Here is a 13,473-nt window from a genome sequence, read left to right as displayed (position 1 = left end):
CCAGGCAGGAAGCTGTGGGGAACAGTCTGTGGTGGTGGTGGCAGCACGGCCATGTGCCTGTCCCTCACCTGCTGTCCCTGGAACGAGCTGGGAGCTCTGGGATGGGGACAGGCCCCTCCTGGTTGTTCCTCTGGCTGCCCCACTGCCAGCACCTGCTCAGATCTCCTCAGCTGGCCCCCACTGTGAATCCCTGGATTTCTCATTTACTGGGATTTAGGAGCTTATTCCCCTTCCAGACCGAGCGGTGACAGGGCTGTCACTGTGAGTGGCCTCAGCCCTTCTCTCTTCCCACGGTTCTGCTCCTTCATCCTCTTCCTCCGCAGGATGGGGGTATCCCGAGCGTGTTCCACTGGGAAGGTCAGGGTGGCAGAGGGGATCCACGAGGAACTGGCCTGGGAAGCTGAGGAGATTCCAGGCTGTGTCACCAGCCTGCTGTGCCCTGGTGTCCCCACATTTGTCCCTCAGGCCAGCAGGTGTGACCACAGGTGTGTCCATCTCTCCTGGGATGGCCACAGGATCCCCAGCCACGGTCACCTGGGCTGGGAGTGCCCATCCCACCTGCTTCCAGCTGGGACAGTTCTTCTCTTGTGGAGCCTGGATTAATCACGTTGGGTTGAATCTTCATGGGAATTCCAGTCGGGGGTTTATCCACTGGATTGGAGCTTCCAGGAGTCTCACAGACCAAGTTCTGATTAATTGGAAACAGGAGGTGCAGACTCAGTGCCTGGTCCTGAGGGATGGATGGGGGAGGTTCATTCTGGGCTCTCCTTCTTTTCCCAAGTGCGAAAGACTCGGGAAAAGTTCCCGTGAAATTGGTGCTGGTTGGGAAATGTCCATCAGGGACAGGCTGGGAGAGCTGGGAATGCCCAGCCTGGAGAAGAGGAGGCTCCAGGGAGGGCTCAGAGCCCCTTGCAGGGCCTAAAGGGGCTCCAGGAGAGCTGGAGAGGGACTGGGGACAAGGGCTGGAGGGACAGGACACAGGGAATGGCTCCCACTGCCAGAGGTACCCTCAGGGCTTGGAGTGTGTCACATCCAAGGGATCTTACCTGGCTGCAGGTGCCAAATGGACACCAGGAGGATAAAAACTTGTGCTGCAAGAACCTTCCCATTTCTGGGGATTTGGGATTTTCCTTTAGGCTTCTTGTTTTCTTTGGTCTCTGCTCTCATTTATGTAACTCCTGGGACATGATTTTCCAGGTGCTCGCAGGATGTTGCTCCCAGAACTTTGGGAGATATTTGGATCTGGAGCATCAATTTTTCCCTTGAGGTCTTGGGTTTCTTCATTATTTGATGGATTCTGGGTCTTATTGTAAGATTATTTTGTGACGTTTGATTTCAAAGTTGTGGTTGGATGAAACCTGGAATTCAGGCTTGTGGGGAAACCCGCATCCCTGGTTTTGGTCACAAACCCCCAGACTCGGTGGGTTCACTCTGCATTGCAGCCTCAGGGAGCGATGTGCAAGGGAAGGGGGTGCTTTGTAAGGATTCCAGGAGCTTCCCAAGTGCCCTGGGTTCTTCCACAGGCTGAGAATTCCCTGAATCTCCCACCCCCCCTGTGGTGTCCGGCTGTGGCTGAGGTTTGTCCCCAGGGCCTTCCCAGGCATTCCAGGTGAAAGACGCTCTATTTTCCTGGAATAAAGAGCAGCTCCTTTGGCTGAGGCCAGGCCCAGAGCGACCCAAACTCCACATTTCTGCACAATGAACCAGTGACACATGGGCTGGGGGAAATGCCAAACTGGTCCCGTTTTGGGGATTGCTGGGATGAGTGGGATGAGCGGGGAGATGGAGCTGAGCAGGACAGGGAACATCCCTGTCCCCTCTGGGATAGAGGCAGCGGGATTGAGAGGTGTCAGGCTTTTGAGGATCTCCAGAAGATCTGGAGAGGGGCTTTGGATGCAGGCTTGGAGTGATAGGACACAGGGAATGGCTTCCCTTTGGAAAAGTGGGATATTGGGAAGGAATCCTTCCCTGTGAGGGTGGGGAGGCCCTGGCACAGGGTGTCCAGAGAAGCTGTGGCTGTCCCTGGATCCCTGGAAGTGTACAAGGCCAGCTTGGATGGGGCTCTGAGCAACCTGGGACAGTGGAAAGTGTCCCTGCCCATGGCACTGGTCCCTTCCCACCCAAACCATTCCAGAATTCCATGATTAACCTGTTTTCCTCAGGCTGGTTGCAGAGCAGGAGGCGTTGGGGGTGGATCCCAACAAATTTCCCTGGGATTTCCATAATCCTGAGGGTCTCCAGCACCCATGGAGTTCCTCACATCCATCAGCTCACTGCTGCTCCAAGGTCACCTGGGTGACCCCACCTGAACCCAGGTGGATCCTGGGATGTCACACTCGGGGTGTCCTGGTGCCCCCTGAAATATAAAAATGGGTGTAAGGTTTATGACAGGATCATGGAATCATGGAATTGTCCATGTTTAAAATCATTCCAGGGGTGGGGACTCCCCCACTGCCCTGGGTTGGAGAGCCCTTCCCAGGAGGAATATTCCCAATATCCAACCTAAACCTCCCCTGGCACAGCCTGAGGCCGTTTCCTCTCTGGTGGATAATGACAGTGGATAATGTCAATGTGGATAATGACAATCCCACCTGGAAAGCTGCTGCACTTTCCCACCCTCATTCCAAGGTGGGATACCCCAAGTCCGAGCACGGGGGAGTGCCAGGAACACCAGATCCCAACAGTGTGAAGGGATGGGACAATGTGCCCCAAACACAGAATTGCCAGGCTGGAAAACCATGGGAATGCTGATAAAATGGGAAAAGATGGAGCACGAGTTTGTTAAGGCTGACTACGCTGCTCTTGCGGGTTTTCCTCGCCAAGGTTTATAAAAATGTTCTAAAAGGGGATAAATCAGGTTTGTGAGGCACTGGTGGTGCCTGTGCCGTGGTTTGCAGCTCCTGTTTGGGATCAGAAGGAATCCCCCAAAATAAAAAGGGGTGGAGGAGGCGAGCGGGGGCAGAGGGAGACGAACCCCGCTGATACCCACCCTCGTGTCCTCCCCACCCGTCTGAGCCGGGCTCTCCCCGTCCCCAGGCCTCCAGCACGCCCAGGATGAGCGCAGACGGCGGCAGCAAGCCCCTCAAGGTGGGCTCCCGCGTGGAGGTCATCGGCAAGGGCCACCGCGGCACCGTGGCCTACGTGGGCGCCACCCTGTTTGCCACCGGCAAGTGGGTGGGGGTGATCCTGGACGAGGCCAAGGGCAAGAACGACGGCACGGTGCAGGGCAGGAGGTACTTCACCTGCGAGGAGAACCACGGCATCTTCGTGCGGCAGTCCCAGGTGAGTGCCCGGAGCCTCGGGGGGTGGCTGGGGGAACCCTGGGGGTGTGGGGAGTCTCTGACAGGGGAGGGAGCAGCATGCTCCAAACCCGGAGCTCCAGGACTGTGCACGCTCTGCACAGTCCTGGAGGGCCTGGAATGAGAACAGCGTGGTGAATTCTAGGACCTTATTGAAAACAGTGTGGTGAATTCTAGGACCTTGAGGTCCTGGATTGAAAACAGCTTGGTGAATTCTAGGACCTTATTGAAAACAGTGTGGTGAATTCTAGGACCTTGAGGTCCTGGAATGAGAACAGCGTGGTGAATTCTAGGATCTAGAGCTCCTGGATAGAAAACAGTGTAGTGAATTCTAGGACCTTATTGAAAACAGTGTGGTGAATTCTAGGACCTTATTGAAAACAGTGTGGTGAATTCTAGGACCTTATTGAAAACAGTGTGGTGAATTCTAGGACCTCGAGGTCCTGGATTGAAACCAGTGTGGTGAATTCCCAGTTCCATTCTGGTTCCCAGTGAAGTGCCCAGCCCGGGGCTGCCCTGCCTTTAGCACCTGCAGCAGGTGGAGTCTGGATGGATCACGGATGTTTACCCGGAAGCAGATCCAAGGGATTTTAATTAAATTGTGTTTACCTGGAAGGAGATAAGACACACACTGTGGGTGTGGCTGCTCAGATTTGCTGCTCGTGTGCTGCAGCAGGAGCCAAGAGCTCCCTCTGGAGCAAACATCCTCCAGGTTTATTCCCTGTGTCACCTTCCAGGGGCAGAGAGGTGACACTGGAGCCCCACAGCCCCGTGTCCCAGCCAGTCCTGTCCCCTCCCTGGCACAAAGGCGCTGGTTTGTGTGGGCTGTCATTGCCAGGACCCTGGGATTGGGTGACAGAGGGAAGCTGAGCACAAAATGAGGGCATTTGGGTCCTGGGCTCCATCCCAGCACCCGCTGTCCCATCCATTGGAAAGGCCTTTGGATCAGGTGTAGTCAGAGGCTGCAGCAATGGCTCATCCAGAGGAGATTCCAGAATCACTGAGGTCGGGAAACACCTTTAAGGAATCCAGCCATTCACTGCTTCAGCCCCTGTGTCAGCAGCTTGAGGCAGGATGAGGGAAAATGATCCCCCATCCTTTAAATAATGGGATAAACACAGAGAGCTGAACCCACCGGAGCTGGAGGTAACTCACTGGGAAGGTTTTCATGTTTTTATCCAACCCAAATGCTGTTGGTGTGTGGGAATTGCTGGGTGGAGCCCTGCTGCTCTCCTGGGGTCATCATGGAGATTTCCCAAATGTAATTGAGATTGGATTCCACCACACTCCTGTTAAAACCGGACACATGGACCTTTGTCCTTTGTCCATCTCTCTCGGCTTCTCCTGCCAGCTGGGAGAGGCTTTGAGGGGTTTACAGGGAAACTGTTGGGTCTGCAGGACCAGGAGGGACCTCAAAGCCCACCCGGGGCCACCCCCTGCCATGGCAGGGACACCTCCCACTGTCCCAGGCTGCTCCAAGCCCTGTTCAATCCAGCCTGGCCATGGACACTTCCAGGGATCCAGGGACAGCCACAGCTGCTCTGGCACCCTGTGCCAGGGCCTCACCACCCTCACAGAGGGGAATTCCTTCCCAAAATGCCACCCAAATCTCCCCTTTGCCTGTGGGAAGCCATTCCCCGTTTTTGTCACTCATCCTCTGGGCCGGGTGTGCAGCGAGTGCTGCCCCACCCAAAATTCCAGAGCCAGGGAATGGACCTGGAGCAGAGGCGGGGAGCAGGAGGGATGAACACCCCCTAAATCCCCCAAATCCTCTGTCCCAGAGCAAAGCTGTGGGTGCAGGGCTGTCCCAGCAGGCCCAGAGCTGACCCTGAGCCTCCCTGGGGCACAGGGAGGGTCCCGGTGCTCCCCAGCTCCCACCCTGGGGCACAGGGAGGGTCCCCGGTACCCCCAGCTCCCACCCTGGGGCACAGAGGGGGGACCCCGCCCCTGGCACCCCTGGGCAGGGCCAGGGAGGGGCAGAGGGTGCTGGGCACAAGGCTCTGGGGGGGGCTGGGTGCATCCCCCACCCCTGGCAGTGCCCAGGGTCAGCTGGGACAGGACTTGGAGCGACCGGGGACAGTGGGAGGTGTCCCTGTCCATGGCAGGGGTGGCACCAGGGAGATTTAAGCTCCCTCCCCTTCCAAACCATTTCAGGATTCCCTGATTCTACCCGGGCTGGCAATTCCAAGCGTGGCCGTTCCTTTCCTGGTGTGTGGAAACCCCTGGTGATGATTTTGGCATCGCCTGGAGCTGTCTTTGAGATCCTGCATGGCAGAGGAGCTCGATGGCCACCATGTGCCCAGTCTGTGGTGGCAGCTCCCAGTGTCACTGCGGATCCAGCCCTGCTGTCCCTGTCCCCAGCCTCTCCAGCAGCTCTGGAATTCCCTCCTAGGCTGTACCTGCTGGGAAACCCCTAGACCACTCAGAATTCCCACCCTGCATGGCTGCAGGTGTCATGATTTCCTTGGCCTCATCTTTTCCTTGGTCTCCTTGTGGCTTTTAATTCAATTTTCATCATTCCTGGTGTCGGGAATCTTCCCGAAATGGAATTCCTGTCTGACAGCTTCCCAGGTTATTTTGATTTTTAAGCTGAACTCGCAGGTGGGAGGTGGTGATGGATCAGGCAAATTCCTGCAGGAACAATTTGGGAGGTGCTGATCTGAGGCACAAGGATGGTTCTCTCTCAGGGATCTCTTCCCTCCCGACCTCATTTTCCATGTTTATCCAGCAAAAATGCATCCAAAAATAGCTCACAAAGAGAAATCCCTGAATCTGGTACGGATGTTCCGGGCTGTCAAATCCAGAGCTTTGACTTTCCTCATTGCCTGTGTGAATATTCCATTTTCCCAATGGGAATAAGGAGTGTGTGGCTGTTCTCAGGAAGGCTGATGGCAAAGCCAGAGGGATGAAATTAAAAACCTGTGCCAGAACCGTGGGATCCACTCCCAGAGGGATCTGTTCCCTGGTCTCCCTGTTGGGAATTTTGGGTGAGGATGGTTGTTGTGTTTTTTCCAGATCCAAGTGTTTGAGGATGGAGCGGACACAACATCCCCAGAAACCCCGGAATCTGCTGCCATGAAGGTCCCTAAGAGAGGTATGGCCCAGCTGGGGAATCCTTCCCAGAGAGGTGGGGAATCCTTCCCAGAGAGATGGAAATCCTCAGTGGAGGGGATGGGAAATTATTCCTGAAGGAGATGGGGAATCCCTCCTGAAGGGGTGGGAATCCTTCCTGAAGAAATGGGAAAATTCTCCTGGAGGAGTGGGAATCCTTCCTGGAGAGATGGGAAAATTCTCCTGGAGGAATGGGAATCCTTCCTGGAGAAATTTCTCCTGGAGGAGAGGAAATCCTTCCTGGAGAGATGGGAAAATTCTCCTGGAGGAATGGGAATCCTTCCTGGAGAAATTTGTCCTGGAGGAGAGGGAATCCTTCCTGGAGAGATGGGAAAATTCTCCTGAAGGAGTGGGAATCCTTCCTGAAGAAATGGGAAATTTCTCCTGGAGGGGTGGGAATCCTTCCTGAAGAGATGGGAGATTTCTCCTGGAGGAGTGGGAATCCTTCCTGGAGAGATGAGAAATTTCTCCTGGAGGAGGGGGAATCCCTCCTGCAGAGATGGGAAAGTTCTCCTGGAGGGGTGGGAATCCTTCCTGAAGAAATGGGAAATTTCTCCTGGAGGAGAGGGAATCCTTCCTGGAGAGATGGGAAATTTCTCCTGGAGGAGTGGGAATCCTTACTGGAGAGATGGGAAATTTCTCCTGGAGGAGGGGGAATCCCTCCTGCAGAGGTGGGAAATCCTTCCAAGGTGAGATGGGAAATCCTTCCTGGAGAGACAGGAAATCTCTCTTGGAGGGGTTGGGAATCTTTCCTGGAAAGGTGGGAAATCCTTCTTATAAGGAAGGGGGAAATCACGGAATATTTTAACCCCCCTGAAGCACTCTGAGCCTGTGGAATTCTAACATCCCTGTGGAATTGGAGCATCCCTGTGGAATTGGGGCACCCCTGGCTGCATCCCCTCTCTGTTCCCCATTCCCCTGGGTCAGGGATCCCTTCCCGCTCCCCTCTGAGCGTTCCCTCCCCCTTTCCCGCTGGCTGCGGGCCCAGCCAGGCTTCCCCGCCTCCCCCCGAGCTCTGCCGTGTCGGGAATGTTTTCCCCCGCGCCGCGGGATCCCGGGAGCTGCCGGAGGGGCTCTGCTCCAAGCTTCCTGCCTTGGCTGCTCCCTGGGCTCCGTGTGCCAGGCCGGCAGCTCCGCCTGGGAAGCGTTTGGGATTACCCGAGCGGGGTGCGCTGGGGGTGGCGGGCCTTGGTTGTGGGTGGGATTGCTCCTCTCCCTGGAAGTAGGAGGTAAAATTAGGTGGGAAAGATGGAATGGAGCCTTCCTTGCTCTCTGTTTTGGGTGCTGCAGGGTGTGTAGAATCGTGGAATAGTCATGGAATCATTGAGGCTGGAAAAGCCCTTGGACACCCCCGAATTCCCCAGCACTGCCCAGGCCACCAGTGTCCATGTTCCCAAGTGCCACATCCACAGGGCTGGTAAATCCCCCCAGGAATGGGGACTCCACCCCTGCCAGGGCTGCACAGCCCCTTCCAAGAAGGAATTTTCCCAGTATCCAACCTGACCCAGCCTGAGGCTGTTCCCTGTCCTCCTGTCCCTGTTCCCTGGCACCAGATCCCAGCTCCCACCTGGCTCCAGGAATTCAGGGAGTTGTGCAGAGCCACAAGGTGCCCCCGATCCCCCTTTTCTCCAGGCTGAGCCCCTTTCCAGCTCCCTCAGCTGCTCCTGGGGCTCCAGACCCTTCCCAGCTCCTTCCCTGGACACGATGGACGCTGGGTGGGGACAGACGGACCCCGGTCCCAGCCCTGCCATCCCGGGGCTGCAGGTGGGGTTGGGATGGTGCAGGCAGCGATGCAGGGCTGCAGTGTGGCTGCCTGCCAAGGGTTTCCATGGGAACAGCAGCTGCAGCAGCAGCGCTGCAGTGGGGAGAGCAGGGATGGCTCTGCCAGGGATCCAGCGCAGGAGGGGACAGCTGCTGGTGACACCGGACACCTGGGCGAGCCTGGGAATCCAGACACGCCTGCAGGGAGGGACAGGACACAGGAAAAGGGGAGATTTGGGTGGGATATTGGGGAGGAATTCGTCCTTGTGAGGGTGGAGAAGCCCTGACACAGGTTGCCCAAAGAAGCTGTGGCTGCCCCTGGATCCTTGGGAGTGTCCCTGGAACAACCTGGGATAGTGGAAGGTGTCCCTGCCCATGGCACGAGGTGGGGTTGATGGGCTTTAAGGTCCCTTCCCACCCAAACCATTCCATGATTCTGTGTCCCCAAGTGCCACACACACATGGGACATGGGTTTCAACCCCCCAGCCGTGGTGACTCTGTCACTCCCTGAGCAGCCTGTGCCAGTACCTCGGGAATGCAGGAAATCCAGGGATTCAGCCCAAGGAGAGCAGTGGAACTGCCCCAATTCCGAGGTGGATCCAAGTGTTTGCCTCCCTCAGCCAGCAGCTCCCATGAGGAACTCCCTGTTCCCCCAAACCCTTCTGTGCCAGCATTTCCTGCCGGATCCTGGCTCTGCTTCACTTCCCAAAATTCTCCTGTCCCCCTGCTGGCTGCAGGGACACTGGGATGGGGACAGGGGTGACCCTCAGGCTCACGGCTCTGTTTCTGCTCTCTCCACAGATTCCCTTGATGCCACCAAGGCCAGCAAACTGGTGAGTGACCCCGGCACTTTGTCACCTCTGAGAGGTTTCCATCCCTTCGGGAAGAGCACACGGACACACTTCCATGGGATAAAGTGCCCATGGAAAAGCGAATTTCTCCTGAAAGCCATGGGAAACAAGGTGTAAAAAATGTCATTTTCAACCACTGGCCAGGAGTCAGTCGGGTCCTGAGGGATTGTCCAGTGCAGGTCCTGTGTCACATGTTTTGATCTGAGTTCAGCAACATTCCCTGGCTGCTTCCTTCAATTCCTGACCCTCATGGAATCCTGGAAAGGACCTTAAAGCCCCTCAGTTCCTGCCATGAGCAGGGACACCTTCCACTGTCCCAGGCTGCTCCACATCCCATCCAGCCTGGCCTTGGACACTTCCAGGGATCCAGGGCAGCTCTAAGGATCCTCCCCTCTGAGTGTCTTCATCCAGGAGCTCCAGTGGCTCCAGGGACATGGATAGGGATGTGTTGTACCCAAATGTGAGGGATATTCCCTAAGGAATGGGAATCTGGAGGGGGTTCCTGTCCACTCAAGTCCAGCTGTTCCCCCAGCACTGCCCAGGTCACCTCTCCTGGGGACCAGGGATGGGTCTGGGTGATCCTGGGGACATGGCGGGAGGGTTTGTGTGTTTTGGGGTCAGAACTGGTTTTTCCATGGGGATGAACTGGCCCAACTGGGCAGTGTGGGAAAGGAAATGGTGGGGACAAGGGGCTTCTGTGCGTGTGGCACCTGCAGGGCTGGGTTAGGGCCCAGCCTCCTGCACTGCTATTCCAGATAATTCCCAGGAGTGGGAATTGTGCTCCCCACCCGCTGTGGAGCTGGGTGTGGGAACAGCTGGGATGGGGATGGAGCAGCACCTGGGGGTTCACCGGGCTCAGATCCCAGGGAATGTGAGCTCCAGCACAGGGGAGGATGGAAATGGATTCCCTGCCCTGTGTTAGAGGGATTTGGGAAGGTTTTTGGCTTTTCCTGCTGTGTGGGGTGTGATCCATCAACCCCTGGCACTGCTGGAGCCCGTGCTCCGTGTGCTCCCTGCCTGATCCTCCTGGTTTAATTCCACCCTGGAATTCATTAGAAGACAAAGAGAGTATTTAGGAAACCTCAGCATTCTTGAAATAGGGAAGAGAGGTTGTTCTTGGAAATTTTTTGTGCTGCTGATGTGGAGAAGGAGTCAGGACAGGAGGTGCTGCTCCACATGCAGCTGCTTCCCAGGGCATTTCCACTGGTTTGTCATGGAATTCTGGAATGGTTTGGGGTGGGAGGGATCTTAAAGCCCATCCAGGGACATTTTTCTCTATCCCAGGTGGCTCCAAGCCCCATCCAGCTTGGCCTTGGACACTTCCAGGGATCCAGGGGCAGCCACAGCAAATCTGGGAATTCCATCCCAACCCCTCACGCCCCTCACAGGGAGGAATTCTTTCCCAATTTCCTGTCCCTTCCTGCCCTCTGGCAATGGGAAACCATTCCCCCTTATCCTTTTCCTCCTGCATCCTGGGAGATCCTGGCCCCCAATCCCTTTAACCTGTCTTTGCAGGACAAGTTAAATGATTTATTCCCCTTTGGATGTGTCCTGACCCCCCAAATTCTCTGTGCTGGGGGCGGGCAGGAGGTGAATCCAGAGCGAGGGGGTGACTCAAGGGCTGTTTTCTCCTCAATTTACATAAATTTCCCTGATGATATCTCCCCTCCTGCCCTTCCTGCAGCCTGGGGTGGGTTCCTAGGAGAGCCTCCAGTCTAACATTCCTTCTGTTCCCTCCTCACGCAGCGCGGAGCGAAGCCCAAAAAGGTGCTGTGTGTCCCTTTGCATGCCGGGGCCATCGTCATCCTCACTGTCCCCACCCCGCCCCATCCCGGCGCTGCATGGCTGTCCCTGCATGTGCTCCCAGCCAGGGAGGGGACATCACATCAACGTGGCATCCTGGAATGCTGGGGTGGGAAAAGCCTCGGAGGCCAGCGAGTTCCCCCGGCGCTCAGCAGTGTCCCCAAGTGTCACATCTGCAGGGCTGGGAATTCCCCTCGGGAATGGGGACTGTCCCCCTGGGAATGGGGACTGTCCCCCTGCTCTTCCAATGCTTCCCAGCTCTTCCCATGAAGGAATTTTCCCCCTCTCCAATCTGAATCTCCCCTGGCACAGCCTGAGGCTGTTCCCTCATGGATGTTTTTATAAACTCTGAACCCTCCCGGTGACTCAGGGACAAGTGGCGCCTTCTCGGGGCTGTCCTGTCCCTGGGCTCCGGCTTCTCGTGGGGACACTCAAACCCACCTGGTTTGTGACAATTACTGAAGCCAAAAATCTGTTGTGCAAGGATGAGCTGAAACTCCAAAGGTCTTGGCAAAGAATCCCAGAGTGGTTTGGGTTGGGATGGACACTAAAGTCCATCTCATTCCATGCCCCCACCATGGGCAGGGACACCAAATCGTCATTCCCTGCAGGAAATTTGGGGATTTCCCCCCCTCCCTGGGGAATTTTGCCAAGAGAAAAGCCAAGGTGGGCACTGGAGACGTGGGAGAGGGGAGGGAGGTGGTACCTGTGCACACTTTGGTCCAGATTTGCTTTCCAGCTGCTTCTGTGTCGATTTTTGGGTGGAAAAATGGTCCAAAGAGCTCTGTTTGTCCGTGGGAAGTCCAGAGGAGAGGAGCACTGTGGAATCTGCTGAGAGCCTGTGGGGAGAGGCGAGGAGCACCTGTCCCCAATTGTCCCCTCCTTGTGTCCTCCCACATCCCGGTGTCTGCGTGTCCCCGAAGCTTCAGGGTCCGTGTGGATCCCTCATCCCAGTCCTGCCAGCTCCAAGGGGCTCTGCTGGGATGGAATTCCTGTTAGGAATGTTGGGTTCTTCCTTCCCTGTCTTTGTTCTGGTGGGTTTGCAGCTGCTCCATGTCCCCGCCATGTCCCCGCCGTGTCCCCACTGTCTGCTCAGAGCTGTGGCAGGGATTAGGATCACTGGGTGTGATTGTCACTGTCCCGAGGATCACGGGTCTGTCACTGCCCTGGGGAGCTGGGGCTGTGACTGTCACTGCCCTGGGGATCATGGATTTGTGACTGTCACTGTCCTGGCAATCGGGGGGTGTGACAGTCACAGTCCTGGGATCCTGGATCTGTCACTGCCATGGGGATCATGGATTTGTGACTGTCACTGTCCTGGGGATCACGGATTTGTGACTGTCACTGTCCTGGCAATCATGGGGTGTGACAGTCACTGTCCTGAGGATCATTGGGTGTGACTGTCACTGTCCCGAGATCCTGGATTTGTCACTGTCCTGGGATCCTGGATCTGTCACTGCCGTGGGGATCTGGGGCTGTCACTGTCACTGCCCTGGGGATCCTGGATTTGTCACTGTCCCGAGGATCCTGGTTGGGTGACAGTCACTGTCCTGAGGATCCTAGATCTGTCATGGTCCTGGGAATTGTAGTGACAGTCATTCTCCTGATGATCATGGATCTGTGACTGTCACTGTCTTGGGGATCTGGATCTGTCACTGTCCTGACCCTCGTCCTGCCCATGCAGGCACACCTCACACAGGGACATCCCCATTGAGGCACAGCCCTGTGCCAGGCCCTGCTGTCCCCTCACTAATTAACCTTTTCAGCCATTAATGACCCTGAGAGCCCTCCCTGCCCCTCAGCCAGCTCCTGCCCCACTCCAGGATGCGCCATCCGGGGGGGCAGTCTGGATAATGAGAGTAATTAGCGGGTAAATCCTCGTTCCGGAGATTACCCTGGCTCCTGTGTGTCAAATATAGACTTTAATCATGTCCAGGGCTGCTGCCAGATGGGCCTTCCCCCCTGCTGTGCTCCTTCCCTGTTTTCCATGGATTTGGGAGTGCTGTGGCCATTGTGGCCTTTGGGCTGTGCTGTTCCCAGGAGCAGGGGCCACAGGACACTGGGGTCCTGTCCCTTGGCTGTGACACCGTGTCGGGGTGTCCTCGTTCCTGGAGCAGGAGGTCCAGGCTGTCCTCAGGAGGTGCTGGCCTCTGTCCTGGGCCAGCCTGGCTGGGAAGGACCCCAAAATCTGCTTAAAGAGCAGGAAAAGGGTCTTCCCCAGGTAATCTTCGGGATGAAACAGGTTGTGTTGTTCTCATCCCCGTGACAATGTGTCTGTGGTGGTGACAGGTCGATCCCTCCTCCTGCTGCAGTGCTGGGTGATGCTGATGTCACCACCCCGGGACACGGCGGTGGCAGGGCTGTGGTGGCAGCAGGGAAAGGCTGCAGCAAAAGCTCTGCCTCGCTCAGGGGTGTCACGGTGGGCTGCTGGGGTCTGACCCCCTCTGGGATCATGGAATTGTGCAATATTTAGGTTGGAAAAACCCTCTGAGATCACTGAACCCAACTGTTCCCCCGTCACTGCCACGGCAATGTCCCCAAGTGCCACATCCACAGGTGGCACGTGCTGGAGCTGTGACCCTGCTGTTAAATCCTGTCCCGTCACCTCAGGTCACCTGTCCCCTGCAGCTGCAGGCAGTTTGATCCC

At 56.4% G+C, this 13,473-nt stretch overlaps 1 protein-coding gene across 3 annotated transcripts in view; it reads left to right on the top strand.

Moving 5' to 3' along the window:
• DCTN1 (dynactin subunit 1) overlaps positions 1-13,473 on the top strand; it is a 51,175-nt gene that overhangs the window by 9,052 nt on the left and 28,650 nt on the right. For all 3 annotated transcript variants that reach the window (XM_063401306.1, XM_063401305.1, XM_063401304.1), the window contains exons 2-4: positions 3,037-3,282; positions 6,315-6,393; positions 8,974-9,005. In XM_063401306.1, coding sequence (XP_063257376.1) covers positions 3,055-3,282; positions 6,315-6,393; positions 8,974-9,005 — 339 coding nt within the window. In that variant the 5' untranslated portion in view covers positions 3,037-3,054. The remainder of the gene's footprint in view (positions 1-3,036; positions 3,283-6,314; positions 6,394-8,973; positions 9,006-13,473) is intronic.

The sequence above is a fragment of the Prinia subflava genome, chromosome 7, assembly GCF_021018805.1.
Source record: "Prinia subflava isolate CZ2003 ecotype Zambia chromosome 7, Cam_Psub_1.2, whole genome shotgun sequence".
Taxonomy (NCBI): domain Eukaryota; kingdom Metazoa; phylum Chordata; class Aves; order Passeriformes; family Cisticolidae; genus Prinia; species Prinia subflava.
The sequence above is the reverse complement of the archived record's forward strand: the minus strand, read 5'-3'. Positions and strand labels throughout refer to the sequence as shown.